Source organism: Varroa destructor, unplaced genomic scaffold (genome assembly GCF_002443255.2).
Source record: "Varroa destructor unplaced genomic scaffold, Vdes_3.0 BEIS01000003.1, whole genome shotgun sequence".
In the NCBI taxonomy this organism is placed as follows: domain Eukaryota; kingdom Metazoa; phylum Arthropoda; class Arachnida; order Mesostigmata; family Varroidae; genus Varroa; species Varroa destructor.
Genome location: NW_019211456.1, coordinates 5858494 through 5884036, shown reverse-complemented (window position 1 = coordinate 5884036; position 25543 = coordinate 5858494). Strand labels below are relative to the sequence as shown.

General features: G+C 43.7%; 2 protein-coding genes across 13 annotated transcripts in view; one reads left to right on the top strand and one right to left on the bottom strand.

Annotated features, from left to right (window-relative positions):
* The window catches only part of cwo (transcription factor cwo), a 76480-nt gene extending 59807 nt beyond the window's left edge, over positions 1-16673 (bottom strand). For 3 of the 11 annotated variants that reach the window (XM_086984787.1, XM_022796291.2, XM_022796289.2), the window contains exon 1: positions 14309-16672. Coding sequence is in view for 8 of the 11 variants with exons in the window: in XM_022796289.2 (XP_022652024.1) it covers positions 14309-14365 (57 nt within the window). In the remaining 3 variants the exon portion in view is untranslated. Of the gene's footprint in view, positions 1-5573; positions 5666-6378; positions 7375-7435; positions 8325-8414; positions 8488-12313; positions 12332-14308 lie in introns of those variants that run through there. The other 8 variants (XM_086984786.1, XM_086984780.1, XM_022796290.2 and 5 more) reach the window with 8 other exon arrangements.
* LOC147756442 (uncharacterized) overlaps positions 1-25543 on the top strand; it is a 75730-nt gene that overhangs the window by 1624 nt on the left and 48563 nt on the right. For both annotated transcript variants that reach the window (XR_015324612.1, XM_086984793.1), the window contains exons 2-3: positions 1134-2187; positions 24817-24974. Coding sequence is in view for 1 of the 2 variants with exons in the window: in XM_086984793.1 (XP_086840919.1) it covers positions 2140-2187; positions 24817-24974 (206 nt within the window). In the remaining variant the exon portion in view is untranslated. The remainder of the gene's footprint in view (positions 1-1133; positions 2188-24816; positions 24975-25543) is intronic.

Below are 25543 nucleotides of genomic sequence, written 5' to 3'. Positions count from 1 at the left end.
TGAGACTTCCGCCGCCGGTATCGAGCTACACAACCAAAGCATCATTCTTATTCAGATTTACTCATGAAAACTATGTATATGTACGTACGTGTGCGTAGAGCACATGAAGCTATACAGTTCCCTCACTGTCTATGGACCAGTTGTTTCGCTGTGCTCCCCCGTTCAATCCGCCAATCCGCGACGAAATCGTAACGGCCGGGAAAAACATGAACAGCAAAATCATTAACGGTGGTGTTGTAACGTTGTGGTCGTGTTACCAAAACGAAATGGTACAATCTTTTTAGAGAAAGTCTAGTGAGTATCACTCATGGTATAAGAGAAACAAGGGGGAAACGAGATCATTTGTGCACAAAACGTGTTCGCAACGAAGAAAACGATAAAATAGGCGCGATACGTACTCACGCAAGAGAGCCAACCTGCTATTGCCGGGCTGACGGGCTCTTTGGCCGGTGGCATCTGCAACTGTCGTGATAGCTGTCTGGTAATGTGCAGTGAAATGCGAAATGACCAAGATTATATATGTACGACCTGTCAAAAACGATATGCGCTAAGCTTGTGAAAACCGCTACCGCTCTATATATAGGCAGTCTATGTATATGTTTCATATACAAAGTTTCTCTGGACTTGCTCTGAAATTGGCCTAGCAGTAATGGCAGTATTGTGATCGTCGCCATCAGAAACACTCTAGAAATCCCCACAACCCCAATGGCAACTTTGCAGCAACACCGAGCAAATGAACAATGACAAAGTTTTCACACGAACTAGGCAACCAAGTGGCCTGAAAGAACTATTGTTGAGTACGTTAAACTGAATACGGGTCTGTTTGTATAGTCCGATTCGCTGGTGGATGCTGACCATATCTTTATCCCTGCTGACTTGCGCGTCACTGCATTGCAATGGTTAACATAGAAAAGACCACGATACATTTTGCAAGTATACTTTGTACCTTTTTTTTTATTCTACCGCTTGTGTACTTTGTATGTTTACGAAAACACTAAGTTATTCGAAGTACATTCGGTAGCGTATTATTGCTATCGCTGTTGGAACAGCGGCCAGTGTCGACGTCTGGCAAAAAACCCATTTTCCACCAGGAAGTCACAGGGTCGGCTTCCTTTCGTGCCGGTTCCTTTCAGCTCTTCCCGCTACTACCTCCCGTGCTTATCTAAATACTTGTAACCACAAGCAGCGGCAGTGGCCGCTTATTTGTTCGTATTCCTCAAACCAGGTCACAAAGTGGTTAGCCCGCTGCGGTCGGCAGGCGAAAAGCAGTTTTGCTGCCTCCAAACAACGGTAAGAGAGCTACATAGACTGCGGACAGATAGCATCGAGATAACTGCGCTCGCGGCTGGAGATACCGCGCTATCGTATATATATATATATATATATATATATATATATATATATATAATACATCCTTTTTCTTATTGTTATTAATGTAGCTTTGTTGATTATTATCTATTCTGCTATGGCAGCAGCCACGTCTGAACATCACACGCGAGCCGTAACGCAGTGAGAAATGAAAAGATGAAGAATATTACGTTCACACAGACCTCTCGAGATGAGCGTCCCGTGTCACCCCTGACTCCCGCAAACGCTCGTCATGGCCCTCGTCCATCGCTCCGTCCATCCAGATCTCGTCTCATATCATCTCATCATTACCATGACCACAATCATCAGTCTCCACTAACCAGTACAGGCCATAGCAGTAATAGTTGTCGTCGTCGCAACATCAGCATTCGCAAATGAACTGGTGCGATCGAGGGAAGTAGCGTAACACGGTGGTTTTGAAATCGGAGTAGAGAATAGACTGTCGTTCATCCGTAGGATCGAATCCATCAAAACGAAAAAGAAGCTTTCTTTGTGTTTGCATGCAGACCGCGCCATCCGCTAAATCGGCGGTCTGCTAATACTACTGCCGCTCCTACTCCTATTGCTAGTATATCTGCTGGTTTTCTTAGCAGAAACACGCATCTAACGCTAATTATAGCTTAAAAAGGAGGGAGCGATGTAGAACAGTCGTCTGATGTGTTTAGTGAGTAAAGGCAATTCTGGAAGACGCTTCCGGACGACGAAAGTCAAAGCATTTAGTTTCAGCATGCACGAGTCAGTTATGTGGTCCCTTGCTGATTTTGTCAGCACATGGTGATTTGTTTAATTGTTACATCATACCCGTACGTTCAGTATACCGTAAGTTCAACAGCTGTCCGTCTCTAATGGATTAATTCCCTAGATGTGCAACATGGTCACCAATTAAACAGTCATTTAAAGAGGTTTCTATACACATCGATTAGTTTTTCTTAAATATTACAGCGCGACATCGTGTCGCAGACTATCCAGTAAAACTATGGTGTCTAACGCTTATATAGTAGTACCTCTAGTCTGAGGAAGGCTGAAGATCGAGTGTTTATTTCGTGAAGACATGATCAGGCTGTGAACGCATTTCTGTTCACTCGCTCGCCGAGTTTCTAGCAAGAGCTGCAAACAAAATACGAAATTACCCTCGGGGAGATACTGCATAAATTTTAACCTTTTCGTTACTTAATCACACAATGTATGTAAGAGGGAGACAGATAGTATGTACCCCGCGGGGCAGGGCATTCACCCTGCAGGCAGCAGTAAGCGTTCGCCATCCTGTCTTGTTACTGTACCCCCTCGCGGCGACGATCGTCGTCAACGCCGACGGCAACAACAAGGAAGTGCATTGTTCAGAGCCTGACGACTATCGATGAAAAATAATCTGTGACTGTGTAGATGTACCATAGTTAGAACGAAGATAGTGAGGCTTGTTACGCGGGGTAGTAATGCCATTAACGTTACCGCCGTTACTGCCGCTGCTGCTGTTGGTAACTGTGATGTCAAAGTGCATGATTGTGGTGATAGTGGCACCAGTGATTTGACAGTGACATGCGTCCGATTCAATCGAGTGACAAAAGTTAAAAAAAAAGGGAGTAATAGAGTTTTGCAAGCTTATGTCTTGCAGGAAAATTCACTGCATCGACAAACACTAAAGTGATGACAGATCGTCATGTAGTCGGCTGACCCATGAACGAACTAAAGGAAAAACGCGTAGCTCCTATGATTTCGTATCGTGTTACTAGTCCTCATGATAGACAACATAGATTGGTCAACACTGAACACTGAACGTAGACGAATTAAAGATGATTCAAATACGTGTCTGAAGGATGCCATTATTGATATCCTCCGAACGCTATCCCTCTGTATTACATCTATTGCTAAGCCCGCTCATGCCGGTAGCAATAGACCAATCTAGGAGTCGACCTTAAGGATCACAAACGGTCATGCAGATCGATTCTGCGGCTAAATGTGTACGCATATCGTACGGGTTACGCCGGAAGACCGTTCTACTCCATCCAACTATAAGTAATCGAATCCAGTTTCGACGAACCTCTACTCTAGTTGCTCTGATAGCGACCACAATTACTATTATACATGGATATTCGTAATCCTATTATGCATATGCAGGCGTAGTAGGCCTGCCTTTTTTACAGACTGCGAGTGAGTCAAAATGACGGCTTATTACAGGTGAGCACCATTCGGAAATGGCGACCGAATGTCGATGTGTAGGCACCCACTGCCATAACGTATATATTTCCAAGCAGCGTTCCTGAATATATTTGTCACTCGATTTCGATGAATATAGAATAGTTGGTTACCTTACTAGTATTTAACTCTTTGATCGTTTGCTCGTTCAATACCCGCGTTGTTAAATACTACTTTAATCCCTCATTCAGCCAATCGCCTCCTTCCGACACAGCCGCAGAACTTCACAATCGATATCACACGTTTTTCATTATTAGTCACTGTAGCTGCTTTCAGCTTATTTTCAGTACAACAGAATTTGACTGCTCAGTTATTATGCACGGTAACGCTTGCGGCGCGTGGATCGCGCATATTCAAAAGTCTTCACATTCAACCTAAAACACTTTGCAGTGTTTTGTATGGTAAGCTAATACTTATTTCCATACAAATTATAATTTTAAATGAGGAAATATTCCTGACATGTCCCGTACCTATAGGGGACCAAATATGTCGGTCCACTCGTGCACGTGTAGAAAATCTGCAAGTTCGGACGTTATTAGACCCCTCAGAAAACTCGATCCCTACTCTCACAAACCTTTCTGAATTACTTGACCGCTCTAACGGCTGTTAGACAAGAATTAATTTGTTCACAAAACACCTCGCATAGCGCATCTGCTACTTATCACTAGAAGAAACTTACGCAGTTACTAATATCTATTCAGAAGAGTCATCAGCTACGTGAGGTAAAATGATCCTCGTGTAGACCATTTATCGTAGCATCTTCGAAATAACGTAAAAGACAGAAATTATTTGGGCTGACAAGCTGCAGGCAAATCAGTCAGTGTTTTCTCGTCCGTATGTATACATAGCTGTCGCTTTGTGTATGCTGGCGAATGCATAATGGCAGTCACCTTGGAGAACCGCGACCCTTTGCCACCAGTCGAGATACATCGGGTTGCCTGTTAGCTTGCTCCCTTCCGTCTCGTACTCCCTTAACGTCCACTATTCCGTTGTCTGCTTTCCAATAAGTCGGCCAATCAACCGATTGCCATTAACACTAATAGTGACGGTAAACAGTCCATGACCGAGTAGCTGTCTCTCGTAAAAGCCACGGGTTCATCCTCGGTTTCAAAACGGCCGTAATCGTTGTTATTGTCGTTGGCGGGACTGGACTGGCAAAGTAAACGGAACAGGAGTCTGAAATTACCGTTTACCAGCTAAGGCTGAACAGGTCTTTGTCATGAAGTAACTGCACACCGTCGTACTTTTTAGAAAATGGAACCGATCGTTATCCGTCCTTTTTATGCTGTGAATTAAGCTTGAATGGTCTCGTTGCAGATGTAAAGTAGTTCGTATTAAATAACCAGATTTAAGGGTGTATCATGGCAGCATTTCAGGCTCTACCAATTGCCTCAAAGAACAGACTTTTAACAGAAACAGTTAGAACACGAATCGCATGCTGCCCAGAATCACGGTTAAAGCGTTCGCGGTACACTCATCCCCAGTTTAGCGAACGTAGTCTAAACTACTTTCAACTTTCTATGGTTCTATCGAAGCGTCTCAAAGTGATGCATCAATGTATAATGTGATCAGTATCAGTGCATACATAGTGCACTTATTCATAATATTATTAAGGACATCATTATGATGCTCGTTACGAACGGCTACTGCTATGAACTGCGATAGCCAGAAGCATTATATATTGGACATGGCTCGTGAAAAGGGTAATGTAGAACTAAAAAATAAAGCTAAAAAGCAAGCATTTACGTACAATATAGGAAATGTGTCAACACTATGAGACTTAAAAAGGAAAAAAAAAAACAATTCTACAACAAAATTCTACAAACAATAGTATGAACATTTATCACACGAACGCGTATATTATCGATTCTGATTATCTTAAGCGATTTAACGGTACGCCCTCATTACAAACAATATAGTAACATAGCAAGAAATTTCTTTGTCGCAATTAGTCTATTTCATCGTCTTCAATCTATTCTGACCTTGTAAATCTGATATTGCTGTGAACTGACCATGCTGTGGCTTATAAGAAGACGAGCTCGTTTTACCGTTGGCTTCAACGTATACTTCAGATGCGGGGACAAGCTTAAAGACGTTAACGGAACTGGAATCAAACGAGGCATTTATAGCAAAAATGTTCTGGCCACACAAAGAATACAGCACAATAGCGTCATCGATTTAATTGTTACTGTAACGGGAACTGGATTAGGCATTAAAAAACTCCTCGCAAGATTTGAGATTCATTGCTCGTTTAGCTTAAATTAGGTAGTACTACGTTTGGTTTTGAGTACAGCACATGTAGGTATTGATAGGATTGCAAAGCGTATTCTGCTATAGCGTCTATGGGGCTCGGGTCCTAGATATAGAACCTCTCATTTCTGTCCTGCATGAAAAAGTTCTAACGTCTAGAATGGGATAAAACAGAAAGATGACAGTTTTGGGATCGTCGTGAAGTTATGCTATGGAACTGCCGAAGGCTTTACTAACCTTTAAACTAGATATCTTGATTGTCAAGGTTCTACAAGAGTAGTTCTGAGCTACATTTAACTAGAGAACTGCTAGCAACCGTCCCTGCCTGTTCAGCAGCATAAGATCATTGTAGCAAATAATAGTCACGTAAATAGCAACGAACACGTATATTTGTTTACCCATATGGCGATGACTCGCCGAATTGACTGCAGATTGTCGCTAAGTGCATACAAAGTCATATTCAACAATCCGTCCCAGGAAAGAGCGGCATTTCAGTCGCTAATGCGTGCTAAATCGAAAAGTAAAAAAGATTCCTGTGATAGCTCAGTCGGTAACGTATTTACTTGCCTGCTAATCTTCGGGACAGTTTGTAGTCTAGGTTCGAACCCGAGCATAGACACACGGTTTGTTTCGTGCTGGCAGGGTCCAATCGTCTAATGGAGTGCCTGCCGGCGATACGGGACGTACCCAAAACAGAAAGAAAGCAGGGATTTCGTTGTCTTGTACCAATCAACCCTTTGTGGCGCAACTGCTGAAGCTATGCTACAACGATATAGTATGATCTCAATGGCGGCAGCCGCACCGCCACTGGTTGGCAGACCTAACTTCAGGTTGTTCGCTTGACTGAGCCAATAGTAAATTAAACTAAAAGATCCAGAACTTATTCATCAATCATTTTGTGTTTCTTACTGCGAACTTCTTTAGATCAACTAGGTCGTCCCAATGCCATATTTTGTTTTCGAAACCTTTTAATACGTTTACAATACCTTAATTTGGTGATAAGAGTCGCTAAGTTACTATTTGACAAAACGCTAGCCAAGAAGATACTAATTTACTCGACAGCTTCGTTCAGTGGAAGAGGTCAGGGCCCTTGTCTCGTGGGCGGACGAGAACGATTGGCGGTGGTCGCGTGACTTGTTCACGCGCGCCCATACACAAACAGACAGATACATACAACTTTCCAGATAAATATTTGAATAGAAATTTGAAAATGTAGAGCACTTGCCCCGGAAGGATCGCCACAAATGTATGCTACATTATTATGCCTTGCCCAGTGATGAGAAGAAGCTCTGTTGGTTGTTTTATGTCCGAAGTAAATTTCGCATTGTCTATTTACGTCTTTGTTGAACTCTAGATAACTACTATCCGAATGATTCGGCAACAATCCCTCGACGAGCACAAGACCTGAACTAGTACCGTACTGTAGTCTTTCGTTATGGAGAGCAGTGGATTTTGTAACTACTCTTAAATAGAATCCTACCAAACTCCCACCGCTGCAAAAACCCTGTCTGTCCATCAACGATTTTCATACATTCAACCAATAAAAACGATGACGTCGGTATCTTGACAAAATTAGTTAGCAAGATCGTAAGAATGGCGGCGACACACGGCAAAAGTCACATACAAAGTTACCGTGTACCGAAAAGTCTCCTTTCTCTTCCATTCTGTTGGCTACCAGAAGCTGCAGCTGTTTTGATAGTGTGTAGTTCTGGCTGAAGTGGTTTCTACACATATCGTCAACTACGATCATTTAACTTCACCGCACAAGTCGCTGCTCCCCACGAGTATCGACCGTACCAATCAACCAACGAATAAACGACCTGGTGGTCCTTCGATCGATCATCACACTAAGCACTCACGAGTAGTATTATTGTTGTTGTTATTGTTGTTGTTTTATGTTATTGTTGGTCGCTGTGTTTGGATTGAACCAGCAACCGGAGCGCCGTAGCGCTAACCTATCGATTGAGCCACAGAGTGAGCAGACGAATGATTGGGTAACATTGACGACGACGACGACGACGACTGCTGCTCGTTGTTGCGAGCGCGACTGATTGTTTGTACCGATAGCATCGCTATTGCTTGCTGGTACTATTGCTGATCGTATTTGCCCGACTGGAGCTACTACTGCCGTCTATTATCGACGCGCGACGAGACGACCGCGCTTCGAAACAAAGCTGCGCGTAACCGCACATAGAACGAACCAAAAGTACAAAGCAGGCAAATAGCTAATGCAACAACTGCTGCTGCGGGGACTATGCTGCTAGACTTTCCCTGTTTGCTAGAATCGCGGTTAACCAGTGGGGCTGCTGTTTATTTAGCCATCGTTTGACTGGTCGATCGGCTGCATGGATCGAGACTGGCTGGTTAATTTAGTTGTTGGTTATTCAACTGAGCGGAGTTACTGACTCGCGGTGGTCGCTTCCGCGTAAACAAAGCCAAGGTCACCGCAAGACCACACAGAAGATTATGCTAACAACACTGACAACAAGTTTAGCATCGCCATAGAAGAAAAACAACGTCGGCAACGGTAGTGCGACAGCCGTCATACGACTCCGCCACCGTATGATCACAAGTCATAAAGACACATACACAAAAACACTTACCAGAAACCTTTAGACCCAGAAATTTGCATACACACACACACACATGCGCAAATACCATCTGACAAAACTAGTTATAGTCGTAGTAATAGTTAAAGCCCCGTTCTGCCCGTTCCCTGATCGGACGGGAGTAGAAGAGGGGGTGGAACGGGCCGAGCGGCGGGGGGCAGGAAAAAGCATCTCCATTTCGCCTTCTTGCTCTTCTGTCCCCTTTCTGCTAACCTTCTTTCCCGCTCTAAAGTTCACGTTCCGCCGCTGCTACGATGGTATTGTCCGTGACTGGAACGACAGCGATGTCGTCGGCGGCAGCTACGCAGTGCTGCAACCGTTTTTATTTTCACATACGGCGTTTTCTTGTGCCGTTTTACAGAAAGCTGAAACGGCATGGGCAACAACAACGTCGGCTACAGCATTGAACACTCTATAAAGAAGGTCTGACAAAGAGATTTTCGATTGCTTTTATAGAGGAAACGTAAATTAGACACATCCAGCCGGCAAACGGTCAGAAACGCAACGTAGAGAAACATCTTTGAGGTACTTGTTCGGTTTGTTATCGGATCCAGCGGACTTTAAAGTTAAACAACTTTTGAATTACGTGGAGATTTAGCTGCTAATTACTTTGATCAAAATCATTTGAATTTACGCCAGCAGCAACGAGTTCAAAAAGAACACACCTTTTACTCGGAACAATCAACGCTAAGTGGTCAGGTTTTCGTTCCACGACGGTCACAGCGCTGCGGAAACTCACCGAAGAATGATGAAGACATTAGGTAATCAGGTCTTGCATGAAACAAGTACAGTATGCGAATGATGCAAATGTTTTAAGAACGTAGATTGAAGTGTTGAAGACCAGCGAAAAGGAAAGAACACATTTTTATAAAAGAAAAGACGATTCACAAAAGCATAGCTTAAGGCCTCAGGGCTTCGTCGGCCAAAACGGACATTTAACATGTTACAGAATTGTGGTCCAAATAGCAAAATTGCGGAAACTGAGTAAAAAATGGGTCCCCCGAGAATTAGGATGAGAATGCGTGTAGTGTAACCCACGTGCAATTTGCAGAGTTTTAATCGACAAAAAAATGCCTGGAAGACATGATCGCAACACACGTGGTTCAATCTGTACCGTCGCCGGAGAGCAACCAGGCGAGTGAATGGCAATGCCCTAGAGAGAAATTGAGTTTAGTCGTAGCCTGTAGCAGTTTTGGACGTAAGGTGGTAATGGTATATGTATTGGGCATCAGGGGAATCTGTTACTATAAGATACTAGCCGAAAATAAAACAATGTTGATAATTAATGCAGCACGCTATCTCCTTTAAGGAACTCATGGATCGTTGGCAAGGTTATTGAAATTATGCAGTCTGCTTACTTTATAGCAATGCCGGACCTCATCACAATGCTTCAGTTACCTCCTGCTAAAGCTAAAAAAAAAGCATTGGATTCAATCCGCTTATTCTTTCTGTGTGTCCGTATGATTTATGCGCTAAAAGGGGTAACTAGTGGGTAGGCACTCTATCCCATCATCGATTTGCTTCAAGAAGCCACAAATGAAGAACCACATGTGGAAACGTGAATCGTAGGTTTATGGCTCTTCAAAAACTTCCGCAGCGCTAATCGAAATGTTTCAAAAATAAAATGAACGAAAAAAAACCAAAAATTTATTCTAGTCCGACTGTTTCAAAGTTTGCCGGATTCGCCTGCAACGATATATAAAGACATAGCTTCTGTAAATAAAGGCACTTATTTGATATTATCTTTAACATTTTCTGTAGTATGCTTTTCACATAAGTATGGAAACAATCCAAATACTGTTTGAATAGCTCTGCTGAACTGACTGTTGTCAGTATATGCGAGTGTGTATCCGGCCAAAAATGGAACTAAATAGAGAATGCATATCTGCCTTACGGAAAATATTCCAGATCGTAAATAGGTACGTATATATAGGCTTCTGCAAAACACTTGAGGAAATAATAAGGCAATTATTAAATAAAACTCCAAACATTGCTTAGTCTTAATCGCATAATTAGTCTTAATCGAGCAGACACTGAACTTTGCTGACATATCCGACCGTTAGACATGATGATCGATAAGAATCCAACTATGATGATTACAATTCTGGCCAAGCAAAAGGCTATTGAAACGTTACATTAGAAAACGCTCTTACATCCAAAGGTGTGTTGTCGATCGTGCCCGTCAGAAGGGCGGTCGGACCCTGTTGTCGGTTACGTCACGTACTTTCTCTATCTAAGACGTATAGACAGAAGTGCAGTTGACGCCCTATTTTGATTGGACGTGGTCAACAAGACTGAGCAAACAAAACAGACTCATCGTCTCAGGTTAGGGCGTGCCGCGTGTTGCAAAACTTGCAACCGCACGTGTCGTTACAGAGTGGAGGAACCGCGAAGCACGGATGCACGCTACAACAATCATTTACAATCCAGCAACCTCTCACTCTCTCCCTGTCCGTCGCTCGCTTTCAGCCCCGTTATATATATATTTAAGGAGGGTTCGATAATATATGAACATATTAAATGATTATCGACAATGTATTAAAATTCATCATGCGGGTGTTGTACGTCTACAGATACGTAACCCACAAATTCGGTTTTTAGCTTTCCGTCCATGTGCCCACTGCTGCTCAAAAATCTGCCTACCGAGGAAGAGGCTAGTGCACCGCTTTCACATGATTATTATCGAGCTCTTCATACATGAAGCGTTGAAAATAATAGTAAAGTATATTATATGCACACCCGAAAGAGAGGGACAGTTATGTTCTCCTGAAACAGGAATAAAAAAAAAACAAAACATTTATTCAATGAGTCAAAGCAAAACGCAAAAATGAGTGAAGCTGACATCGATATTTCTACTATTAATTTTAAAATGGCTTCTTTAATTTAGCCCGAGCGTTATCGCCTATGCATGCTGTTTCTAAGAAAGTACGCCGTCAGTGTCTCGCAAAGAGCTGCTTTCAAGCCAAGCGGCTCGAGCTGCTTGACAGACCGCGGTGACGCGTAGCACATACGATTGGCAGGCACGAAACAGGACGAACGTTTAGCGTCCAAGGTTCGTCCGTCAGCGTCAAGTAGACGATCGACGAATGAGCCTGGTCAGTCTCTGTTACATTCAGTCTGTTAGCCCAGTTCTAGTGTCAACAGCTCGCTAGAGCGCACGCACACCTGGCACCAAATATCAATCAGGTTGCGTATCGGCTAGGCTAGCGGTGGCGATACACCCAGAGTTTACTTATCGTATGCGCGAAATATCTCTCTTTATCAGCACGTTATGTACACAAAAAACATGTACGCAATTGTTGGACGCCCGCAGTTTGATCAGCGAAGGCAAATTTTATCAAATGGCATCCAAGCCCGCTCTTGTTTTTTTTCCCACTAGTGTTACTAAAAATCCTCTTCAAGAGTAAGCAAACTGAAATTTCAATTTTTAAACAATATATATGCACTTACCCGCTTAAGATAGATCTACGTCGCGCCTAGAAAGGAAGCCGACTCAAAGCAAGTTGATGACGTTCATGAAAAAGGCGTTCAGATCTATTCGATGAGTAATAATAGTAATCGTCTTTTTTTCTACTGATGAGTAATAATGAACTGAGCTTATTGCTCCCATGCTGACAAAAGGAAGCGTTCGTTGTGGCTCGATATGGAACTTACTGGCCCCATACTGTTTTGTGTCAGTAAGTTATAACTAATATATATAAGTAATACAGTAACGAGACAACAGTTTGACTTCGGTGGAGAATATGGAAATTCTATTTCTTAGCAGATCTGTGAGTGGTCCATTGGTGAGTGGACGTTTCTTTCAAAGCCCAAAAATTCCAACATATACCGAAAGCCCAACAGCAAGAGAGGATCTAGTAGAGGACAATTAATTGTCATAAAAGAGAGCTCACATATAGTAACCAGCTCCTTTGTGGTTGGCAGTTGCTCCTTGTTGCGATGTAATTGCAGCTGCGGCTATAAATGATATTTATAGCAAGTTGTTATCACAACCGAAGAAATGTCCCGGCCTTTCCGTTCGTCGAACGTTGCATGTAAACGTTGTTAATTTAAACTTATGTCGTCAACATATCTAGCACATACAACAAAACTTGCACCTACACTACGTTGTTCTGCAGCAATCAATGGCACGAAATAAAATTTGTACGTCTCGAATTGAAATTAATTGCTCTTGGACACGTGAGCAAGCCGTCAATGGTGATTTCAACCTGTGCGAGATAGTTCTCCTTCCCCAATCTTTTTGTCTTTTTGTAGAACTGTTACAGACAAAATCTCCATGGCTTCCTTTCTCCCTTAGTGGTTCATGATTACACGATGTGGTTTATGCTGGCCGACAGCCGATGGTTTTTTCAAACGGCGGCAATATCAGGAGTGCAACATAACGTAGTGACCAGCCAGCACATGCCACAGCTTGGGCTACTCCAAGCTGTCTAACTAAGCTCGCAGACGGACAGACAGGCCAGCTGCGAGCTAAAGCGGTGCTCAGTGCGTTGAGCTGATGATGCCAACGAGGCCTGTCAGAATCCAGGCCGTGGCCATCACAGTCGCCACCGTCATAGCCGAGGCACACGAGCATTTTGACCTTTTCTCTGATACACATGTGGCCTGATGATGCCACTCTAGCCAAACTGTAGACGGATAACATCTTTCCCTTACTCTGTACGTACATACTCGATATACGTAACGTTCTGTCTATGATCGTATGCTTAAACCGACAAATGACAACCAGTTAAGCTGAGGTAACAGTAAAAGTCGTCTTGAACAATTGGCATCGAGACAAATTTTTTTTTCTGTGGTTGAATGGATGTAGCACTTGTAATCGCTTATCGGAAGCGTCAACAGTCACCACAGCTCTCTGCAAGTTTGCTGCATAATTAGACTGTAAACGACCATCTTTGTTTATCTCGTTACATGTTCTCCTGTCGGATGTCACCAAGCGATTTGTTTCCGACAGACACACACCCTGTGAAAGAAAATGGGCTCGATCAACTCTATTACAGAACAGCTAGTCGTCCCACGTTACGCAGCGGAACTTTATAACAGCTGAACTATTTATTACTGACGGCGGCAACTCCGTAGAACGCCAGTCTGGCCAGGCGTGTAATCCTACAGTTCAAATGACACGATTATACACCTACATGTATCCATTTCGAGTTTTTTTAGGGCCCTATCAAAAGCCTCTAGGATTATACGTAATAGGTAAGATCCTAGCCTAACATTCTATTAGCAATCCCGTTGTCGTTCTCACTGTTTAAGTCCAACAGGCATAATGTTTAACAACTCTCTAGTCAACAGTTAGATATTACATAACTAACCCATTTCGGTTGAAGTGGCCGCTACCGCCGACCCATTTGGCTGTTGACCCCGGCTTCGTTGCCTCTGGCGAGCCCCCTCCACCCCCCACCACCATCATCTTTTTCCTTTGTCCAGTCTCGTAGCCTTCGTAACTTACGTCGCATTTGCGTCAGACGCACACAGACGATAAGCACGGTTCAAGAGTCGGAGTACGCCGGTTGGCAACGCACGTCTGCATGATGATTTTGTGATCGGAGAGCACTTCAGTACCATGACAATACACTGTTATCTAGGAGTGGAACTAAAGTGAAACGTGTGCTGGAGCTATTTCTTTATTTTAGACAAAGAAAGGATCTGCCGTACAGCTTGAGGCTAAAAGACGTAACATCGTTGGAGAAGGCTCATGTTGCCATGCGTCATGGGACCTCGTACAAGTTCTAAATGGGGCCCGACCGAATGAAAACCACTTATACCGTTATTGAAACGTGGCAAACTTCCGTGTTCCGTTATTAAATTCGTACCGGTTTGTTCTCTCATTCACACTCAGTGCATATATATATATATCTAGATATATACGTACGTGTCGAACTTACCCTTCTATTCTGGAAGCGATCCTCCGCTACAAAAACACACACGTTCGCCGCTGACATTGTGCTGAGTATCCGGTACGTAAACGGTTTGTCTCACAGAATCCAAGGAAAGCACAAACAAAGAACACTAGGTTGTTGCTCCGTTGTTGTTGATATATATATGTATGTGTATATATGTATGTATATATATGTATATGTATATATGGGTGCTGTCGAAACAAGCTGGAGCTGGTGATGTTGTTGTTGTACAGTTAATTTCAACCGTTTGATTACATTCAATAAATCCGATTCGATGACATTGTGCTTATTTCCGATCCCGAGCTACGCTCGAATTTTCTAGATTGGGTTGATTGGGGGTTGGGCGATACGTATATAGCTGAATATCGGAATGGAGAACTAGGATTTATGGGCTGCACGGGTGAAGGTTTCTCGATTTGGACTTGAGCTTCATCGTCTTTTTAAATTACACTTATTACAGGTTTAGCCGGTATGGTGCCGCCATCCTGACTGAGACCTGTTTCCGGTTCGGGTCGCATTTTTGTCACATGAAAAAACGTGATGCTACTGGGCGATCACCACTGCTGGTCGTGCTATTTTTGTTGTTGTTGTTTTTATAATGACTATTGTTATTGTTGTCTATAACGTCGATTAAGTCACCTCTTTTAAATGTTTCATGGCGGACACAAAAATAGACCTATCCGACTGTAGGCTTTCTGTTTCTGTGAACTACTTACGCTATTTGTGGTGTGTGCTATTTGTTCGTAATACTTCCGAAACCATATATACATATATATTACTTTAAATATACATATATATATGTACTTTTTAGATGTAGTGGTGGTAGTAGTATTCGTGGTATTAATCAATGGTGGGCGGTCGTCATTTTCAGACACGGAAGAAAAGAGGAAGACGTCGATAGGTAGAAAGAGGATCTGATATCGACGTGATTGTATCAAAGCGATAGTACATTAGTAATAACAGCAGTCGGACATCATAAAACGGCCATACGACACTTTTTCTCGATTGTGACACCGAACACAAATACACCATCGAATAGAGTGTACCAAATCAACGAAGTTGACAGCTAAACATACGGACTAATGACACGCCACCGACTCCGATTGCGATAGTGCCAAATAGGAATCCTGTAACCTTTTCTTTCCCTGACTCGTTTTTCTGCGTCTCTCTCTCTCTCTCTCTCTCGCGCGCTCTCTCTCTCTCTCTCGCTTTCCTGCTCTATATCTGGCGTTCTACCTAGATCTACTGGGTTTGTTACACCATCCGCACAGGTAGCGATGTCGCTTCGATCGTTGGTAGCAAAGTAAAATACGTTGACACAGACACTGTGGTACTTTTTGTGGAGTTTTCGTTGTTTCTGTTCCGTTCCCTCATGGACACTTATCCCGCCGATAACTGCACATGTCAATCATGACTTCATCACGCTGCTGTACCATGTTGTAAACGTTGATGCCAACGATGATGCTGTTGCTGCTGCCGCTTTTGTTGTTGATGATTATCTTGATGGCCAGCGTCGCTGCCTGTTCGCATTCCGTGGCTGGCTGGCTGGCCGGCCAATTTCGTAGTCGCAGTAGCGATTGCCACTCTCGTTGTGGTCGATGCCAGACTCGACTGGCCGGCTTTTAGGGCAGATGGCCGTTCGTGAAGCGAACGCGACGACGACGACGACGAGGAGCCCGACTGTAGACCTCAACGCTAATAACAGGCGCAGGTTAATATTAATCTTGCTAATGGCCACGATAAGTGTCGTTGTCGTCGTGAGTGAGGGTGAGACCCGTGAAAAAGCACAGATCAAATAATTACTAACACGTTGCTGCTATTGTTGTTGTCGTTGCTCTTATGAATGGTTTCTGTTCTGTCTTCCAAGTTCTTCTGAAGTGATCTGTTCGTGCGTTGTTCTATGATTTCAGTTATCCGTTTTGGCAATATGTCACATCGACGTCGTTTTGGGGGCCTCTCTCTTCTCTCTGTCTGTCAGTCTCTTTCTCCAGTTTCAAGTTTTAAATACTCGTAGCGGTTGCTAAAGTCCGTTGGCGCAGCTCGGTCCGCTGTTGCTACTCGAGCTTGGCTGGATGCAAACGAGCGTCGCCTTCGCTCTCAATCCTTTCGTTTAAAGCTTTCCTATGTTTGCCTTATTCTCGTTTAGTTGAAATCTTTCATTACTTCGTTATTTGCCTTATTTTCTCTGTGCTTAATTTACTCTCTGCTGCTCAGCGACTAAACTGCAGTCCGGCTCAACTCAACTCAACTCGATTCAGCTCGCCGTCGTCGTTGTCGACTATTCGTCCTCGTCCGGCGTAGGACGGCCGTTCCCCGTAGACGGCCGTGCGATCTGACCGGCGGCCCGTCGCCGGCCCGCTGCGGGCCCGCCGACGTCAGTCGAAAGGGTCTTAGGGAAAGGGCACACACAGTTAGCAGTAGTAGCGGCGGCTCAACTCACACAGCTCACGGCAGCGGCGGCGCTGGCGCCGGCCGACGATGGTGATGGCAGTGGCAGAACCAGCCGCCGCTCGAGCACAGAGCAGTAACGAGAGCGATTTGCCTTGCCTTAAGCTGTCGCAGGTGCGATACTACCCATAGCATAGCACTTTCCCACACAAAATAAGTGTGCGTGTGTGTGTACAGGTCGCGGTACGAATGGACGGCATGCACAGAAGAGAAATAATATACATAGTCCAGATACACACATAGAATAAGGTACGGCCGCAGGCTCATATACTGTTCACTATGGCCGCACAACCGCCACTATCATTACTTTTAACAGCAGCGGTATAGACGGCTGTCATACACACAAACACACACACTCACAGACTCACACGCACACACACAGAGACACACACACACGCGCACACCCAGACACACAGCTGTCTCGTTGGTCTGTCTGTCAGGCGGTCGATCGGTCGTTCGTTCGTTTACCCCTCTAGGTAGAACCTATTATCATCATAACATGAGTTAGAATGTTCCGCTGGACCAGCTCGACGATTTCTCTAGCTCATGCAGACACGTAGACACGCGTTGCCAATGTTTCACGCACCCAGCCATTGCCCACACACACAGACTCACGGGAACTATCATTAGCCGACAGATGTACATACACAAACGTACCTGCTGTACTACCCTTGTGCTACTGTCCCGCCTACAGCTGCATTGGGACCGGCACACGCAGGCAGAACATAGGCATCGTCGACGATGTCTATGTACACATGCACCCACACACTACCGACTACAAAATGGAAAATGTAGGTGGATAAATTGACGGTACGAGGGAAGAGTAAATGCGACACGGTAGTTGGGAACAGTGAGTGCATCGGCGCGGCTACTGGGCACGCCAAATGCATACAAGCCAACTTGCTCATCTGCGTGCATGCTGTTTGTCCGTGCATGCCTGACGGCAGGATGATAGCATGTAAGCAGACTAAGGGTCTAACGGACATAAGCGGGTGTATGCAGGGATCGAAGAATCGACAGGGCAAAGCGTCTATGGCAGGCTGTCTCGAGCCACCGATTCAATGACGTTACGCCCGCTAAGTGTAACGGTTATCGCGTGTCCGTGCGTACGTTTGGGGGGGGGGGGGGGGGGTAGAAACATCTGTAGTCAAACATGTAACAACCGGCACAAGTAACCTGATTACATGGTGGCAACGACGACGGCGGCAGCGGCGCTGTCGTCAACGATTAATGTTTAGCTTTTTTGACGGAGTTCGTGCGTGTTTAGTAGGTTCCTACACACACGAAGAAAGATACCTACCATCCATTGAAGAACGACTACCTGTACGAATTGCAGCATGGATATGGATACGCCCTGACCGGGGATAGAGCGAAGCCAGTGTTTGGGTACCGCGGAAAGAACTCTTATGGGACCAATGCAGCAGTACGATTGGTCTAAGCTTTATCACCACCGTCTAAGATGGTCTCACTGATGTCGACGGGGACTACTCAGAGACGATCATGTAGGCCAATGCTGTTTATGACTGATTCGGAATATGCCTATCTCAATTCTAGCATGTAAGACAAAAGGAAACGCTTCACAACAGTACCGTACAAATAGCCCAAGAACGCACATCAATAATAACAGAAGGTTTAATGGCCGACTGAACGAATGAGTGCATGGCATCGGTTGGTTCCCTCGGTCCTTGCTCTGTCACGTGGTCAAAATATGCCACGCAGACTAGTGAAACTATAAGGCGCCGAGCAGGCGGGCGGGCAAACAAAGACAAGGCAGGAAGGAAACCTCGTCGATACCGTCGTATCTCTTTACCAGTTGATGACAACAATTGTCGATGTCGACAACGACGGCTGCCTATGACCGTGGCGTCGGCTATGACTGCCACCATTATTAGGTCCCGCGCAGTATTTGAGTGCGATTCTGGGAACGATGAACAATCGACCTACGGAACGCGTAAGAGGAAACGCTACACAGAGGCGTGTGCGTATGTGTATGTTATGCTGTCGGGGTCGGCTGATATCCACATGTGTCCGCGTGTACGGTCCATGTGTTCGTTGCAAAGTTTGTAACGGAGTGGGGCGAATTGAACGCGCAAATCTTATAATATTAGCTAATTAATAGGCGTTGGTGGCATAACTATATAATAAAGTAAATATGAGCTAGGTAGCGCTGTTGTTGTAATTATTAGTAGTTTTACCGCATGCGCCTTTGTGCAGCTCGCAGAAGATCTTTCGTTCGCGTGGATGATTTTTTCAAAAACCTTTCTACTATCTACCTGCCACACGCGTAACAGCATCAGCCGACTTGGCATGTCAGTCGCCATAGCATAACTATATATCGACAAAAAAATTTAGAAGAAGAAAAGAAAATATATATGCTTGTCGTTGAGGATTTTTTTTCAAAGGAATTCAATCAATCGACTACATGGCGGTGTACAAAAACGTAGGCTGACAAAGACGTTCGATACGGGGGTATAGTAGCGAATATAGTTACAAGAGGGAAACCATCTCTGTTGCTGGTGGGATCGTCGCTGAGTCTCATGCGCCTGAGAAAGTAACGGAGTGGTGAGTTAAAGCAGGATCAACTCATACGTAGTGTTACATTATAAACGCTGTTAGTACTATTATTACTATACACACCCTCGTCGTTCTTGTATACGTTTATTTCGGTACTAGCGGTCGCCTCTGTTGGTGCCGTTATCGTGACTGTACTGCAGAACGAACAAACGAAGGCGGATGGCGGCTCGTTCGTCACCTGTCTGAGCATGACTAAAGGACAAGTGGCGACTGCTGCTGCTTCCGTTTTGTTTGCCGACGTTAACCAGAACGCAGGGACTCGCAACATGGAGGCCACACAAGAAGGCGCCGTGGCCTTGAAGGGTGGTTGTTACGGAGTGCCTAAGCATAGGCGGAGTAAGGGCTGATTAGAGTAGGCTAGAGAACGGTGCCAGGGGTATAGGATTGTTGCCAACCGCTTAAAACGGTGGTGGCGGCCACTGTTGGGGAATGGCGATGCTGGTAATGGTAAGAGGGTAAAGTGAGTCACAAAAAAAGCAAATAGAGAGTGAAGCAATGGAGGAGAGGGAACAACCAGTGGAGAGGGCCAAACTATAAAGGGACCCAGCAGACCGCTGACAACCTGTTGATATTTTGGATAGCCATTATATCACGGTCTTGGCAACCTGCGCCAAAACGGTCAGAATGTGTGTGTATATATCTGTGCCTGTTTATATGCGTGCCTGTGAGTGTGGATGTGTGGAGCATGTTCGCCACTGTCGCTGTACACACGTAGAGCTTACAAACGCCGCGGAGACGCGTGATGAAAAACTGTTCGTAGGAAGGGAACAGCAAACAAAAAATGCATTCGATGTATATGGAAAACCCATGTAGCATATGTACAATAATATTGGAGTTTGAACAAAAACGCGATTTCAAATATGGTGAGCTGTTTAGCTGGCTTATGAGATACGAATCTAGCGTTATGTCAACGATACAAGCGAATCTATAGATATAGCCATTGAAGCTAAGACGACGAGATAATGTTCTGGCGGGCATATCTGCCAAGAGGAACGGCTACGATGGATGATCGCTGAACTGCAAATGCACTAAAAGGTAGTCTTAATATTCAAAGGATGCACGTGAATAAAGTGAGACCCAGTCAAAACCTATAGAGATCATGAAGATGACCTTTCTTTTGAAAAATCGTAACGTAAATATAGAGATAATTTCGCCAAAAATAGTGACATAGTGATATACCAGATTGGCGCTTCAGTGATATCCCTTGAAAATTTTGACTCGTAGCCAAGCAGTATACAAAGCCTTTTCACTGACCTATAAAAATATTGTCATCGATTTGTTCAAATTCTAAAAATGGGTGTGTCGAGTGAAACAGCATCTCTGACACTTCCCATTTTTCATTTTTTTTTTTGTGTCAAGAAGATATCGAATGAAGTAGGTATTTTCTGCATACGGTGAGCACTTCCATAGAGATTTAGGATTGTCCAATAAATACGTCAAAAATTGCTGAAGGCAATTCCCGACGAAATCAGAAGGTCGAGCGCTGTGTGCTCGTTAGATAAAGATAACATTTTTAAGTAACATTTTCTAGTACATCACACTAATTCGGTGTTGTTCTAGCAGTCTTTGGCCTCGGAAGAAAAATAAAGTTATTTTTCCGCTATCGGACATTCATGTTTCGAATATGAAATAAAAATACTTTCATCCAAGTAAAGTGGTGCTAACGAGCTTGTGTACAGAAGAGAGAACTATCCAATGCAATGTGAGCGGCAGTAGCAACAGTAACGAACACGACATTAAAAGAAGAAGGGGGCAGAAAATGGCTTTCGTAAATTAGCATAATAATCAAATGAATGGATATGACCGCTATCTTAGATGTAATCGTTTAGATATTAAAACCACCGACCACAGAAGATACGGTGATTTTTAGCTTGTTCACATCCAAAAGAACGCTGCTGCCACATCACCTCGATTGCCCTGATGGTAAATAGGACCTAGAGGGCGTAGCCGTTTTCTCTGCAAGAGTCAGTAAGTATGGTCCGGCTGCTGGAGCTGGGTTCGCCAGCTGAAACCCATCAGCTGTCCAGTCAACCAGTGACTTACGTATCGTCACTGTTTTCCGATGGTGCCTGTGCTTTCGGTCGACGTCAATGACGTCACCGTATTTTTACTACAGACGGCTTCGTTCGCACAATATGCAAAGGAAACATATTCTACCACATTTTCTTCATAGATTGGTATATACACGTTTACTTAACTAAATATATATACATTTATATAACAAATACTATATGGAAGTTTGTTACTATACACGTTTCGACACTTCTCAACGATTCGCCGATGATGTGGTCGTTCACGCTGCTACTATACAATATTAAACAGTTTTAACAGCTCGAACGAAACAATCCAATATACTAGCTTGACTGGAAAATACGCCAAGGGCTGCCTGTTACGTTATAAATACGTACCGCAATATAACAATATGAACCAAACAAAATAATTATCTGCTAGAACTTGGTGGCATTGCATAACTAGCACTGAATATTCGCTAACAAATCAATGGAACCGAGAGGCCGCCTAAAGAAAAAATTGACGACACTATGGCTAGCGGTTATAGCTAACTTGAAATTGACTAGCGATCCTCGAAGGAATCGTTGCCGTATTTTGATGATATCTGCGCTCCGGTCCTATAGCAGACAGCTGTCTCTATGTGGTTAGTTCACTAGGCCTACAGTGTTATCGTAGGCCTTGCTCGTTAAAAGTCCTTCAGACCGCCTCCGTTTTAAAAAAATAAAAGACACCGTTATAAGCCTATGATCAGGTCTGTTAGCCTCGGTTAAAGTATCGCTCAAAATCAACTAAAGTCATAGATAAGACCGAGAGCCTACTGTTTACGCCTCGCCCACGACTATACACCTGTCTATGGCCTACCAAATGATACCTGCATGACGGCAAAATACGATTTTAAAACTTCCGCATCTGTAAGTAAAGTATGGTATGAGGGGTCTGTTGTTGTAACAACACTGATACGTCGATCAATACACTCCTAAAAGAATTGTACTTTGCGCATAAAATTTTCTCTGTTTGGTTGGTCCGGCGCTTGTCCTACGTATTTCCTTACGCATTATATTATACGTATGCACAGTACACGCGACCATATGAAAAAAAAAACAGTCAGCTACATGTATCATATCACAATATCGTTATTATTGTTACTATTATTTTTTTCTATCGTTATTGCTGCCGTCATTTGTTGCATTTGTTCCTTTATCAGTATTAAACCCGTTCATTTTCAGTCCGGGCTTGAAATTTCTTAGGTTGCATGGCTCTCAGACGACAACTACTAATACCAGCAAGTGGTTATTGCAATGAAAGGCCCGCGGCCATCATGGTTTTCCTAAGGAGACTCGGTAATGATCGAAAATATTGTTTTCCAGGCCAAAACTGCATATTGGTAATGAGTTATAGCGTGTGTATATAGAATAAAGAATGTACAATATATGCATGATTATGGATAGGCTATCGGCAACAAAGCTGGAAAGGTATTTGGGAATGGACGAGTATGGGTTCCCGTTAAGGCCCTAAGGTAGAATCTGTATTAAGTCATGCTGGGGCCACCTATTCAAAAATCGGCCTGAAAGCGGAAGAACAAACAATGCTTGTAATGAGTGACATGGCGTGGCAATTTGGGATCTATCTGCTTATTTTTTTGGCGCCTGCCGTCGTGCCAGGTCGTAGCCCCGTTTTTCGCGCCCGTATTGAACGTATGCTTTTACTCGCAACATATTGTCATCACAACGCCTGAACATTTTTAAGGTCAACATGTGCTGTTATTTTTTAGAACTTAAACAGTACTCGGCATGCTTCAGTAGTGTCATTTGTAATATACCTGTAGTTGATGTTCTCGGATTCTGCTTTTACAGCCGTGAGGCTTTCGACCATGTACATATATCTCACGAAGAGTTCCGCAACAAGCGAACCGCTCGTATACCTGGGCTGTGCAGCGAGATTTTTTAACGAATCCGATGCACTGGGGGTTATCTCGGTTCGTTGATCCGACGGATCTTCTGTTATGTCATGTATATAGGATCTGACAGCTGTCAAAGCTAAACTGGCCACCTGCAAAGGTAATCTCCAGGCTCCTTGTGCCAATGGGCCCATTTTTTTCTACCCAACGTCGGGGTAAGTTGACGCACCACTACGAAGGGGCTACCGCGCTAAACACCAATGTTGATCAGCCCATTATTGTATATTAAAGCGAAGGGAGCCGCAGTCGGCATCATCGTTCGTCCATAATTCGAATAGCGTTTACCGGTTTCGACATTCGGCGCGTAGTTGTGCTAATTTTGAGCAGCGTGTGCCCGTGTCGGAAAAGAAGACTCCGCCACTATATTGAATTTCAACTTTGGGGCAGCCGGCCGGCACTATTTTCAGATCGTTCGTCCAGCGGCTGCGAACGAATAAGGTACAATACGAATTTGATGGTGATGCTGACAATTCAAACACTCAAACGACCCAGAACGTGCCTACAACCAGAAACGGATCGACGCTTGCGATGGTGGTAGGCAATGTAACCCAATATCCGGATTTCAATTTGGCGTCACGTTAACTTAATATTGATTTGTGAAATTTAATTTGACAGTACAACACGGAATGCTGAGCCATTACCGCGGTAACAATAATTATCATTCAGAATGATCGCCTTTTACGGCCTAAAGGGTTGTGTTTTAAGCAAACAAGAACTGAAGTTAACTGAAGTGAACATTGACCTATAGGGCAAATATGTTACGGTCAATCTATAATACTAATATATTATATATAATATAAAATACTTCTCAAAATAAAATGCGCCTCATCGACTATTATATGTCTAACGCTACGAACATTAATGAGCGAATCTATCGTATTAAAACTGTTTGTGATTTATGAATTGAGTAAGACGTCGCCGCATTCTCCAATAGATTTCCTAAAAAGCGCTCAGAGCTTTGTATACTGTTGCTTTGCTCCATTCACACTCAACAGAGCCTCGTTTTATTTTAGAAGCCATATTATCCCAAGGTCTATCTCGCATTAGTTTTTGACTTCTGATTCCAGCCTTGTCGATTATTTGTCATATGTTACCGCTTCGACCGATTCTTATCACAAGGGTTTGATGTATCACTAACAAGCATTGGTCGTTTGTCCCGTTCCCATCAGGCCTACTTTATTTAAAAAAATCATTATGTACCTTGTGCAATCCATTTAACCATAATTGACTGGAAGGTATTCTTTGATATTTATGCTAAGGTAAACGACATGTGTAAAAAGTACTGTTGACTGCCGTCTGTTTTTGCAAGGCCAGTTTACGCTTAGCCCAGTCGAAGCATTCGTCATTATGTTGACCGTCTAATGATTTTATTGACTCCTCTCTATGCCGTTTCATCTGGTACAATTAAAAAGGCCTCGTTTAATAGTAAAAGCCACTTTGAAGGAATTAACGTTGAACTTTCGTGGCTTTCGTTCGTCCTATGGATACGTGTGTTTTCGACTAGGGCAACACGAGTCGCTCCGATCTCTGTTATAGTCGGCTTCTGATGCGCGTATCCCCGTCACTGAAAAAACATATATCTTCGACGATCACCTCATCTCGCAGTACCGTCCGCCGATTGCCGCAGTACCATAAGTCGATATCAGTAATCTTCGCAGTCCGGTTGGTATCTCTAAACGTAGTACGTTTAAATTTCTATCTCAATTGAAAGCACCTTACAGTACGTCACCCATGTTTTACGACACGTTTCCTTTTTCTTGCCCAATCCCTGACCCTCGTATTCTCAATTCAAATTTAGTTTCAGATCTCTTCTGCCATTGCACTCCCTTTCTAAAGAAGCTTCGAAGCATATGTAGAGGTCCACCATTCAACTGGCAAGTGCTCAAATGCCTGTTGTATTTTCTAAAAAAGTCGATTTCTTTTTCTAAAAACGATCTATCGATTTGTTTCTCTTCGCTCTAAGTGTACCGAGTTGTTGAAAATGACCTAGAACGCGTGTGCGTTTTTGTATAGACAGTCTCAGATTTAATGTCGATCAAAAGAATTCGTTTGATAGAGTGGGTCACAGAATTCTACTTGGGAATTGCCCGACTTAAATAGGAAGCCTATGGCTTTCAGTCTATGGAGTTGCGAAGTAGTTGATTGGTTGATTGGAAATTTCGAATGTTCTAAGTTACCCACTCTCTCTGATGACTCTCGAAGATTGTATTGCCCTTCTTCTAGTTGCAGTT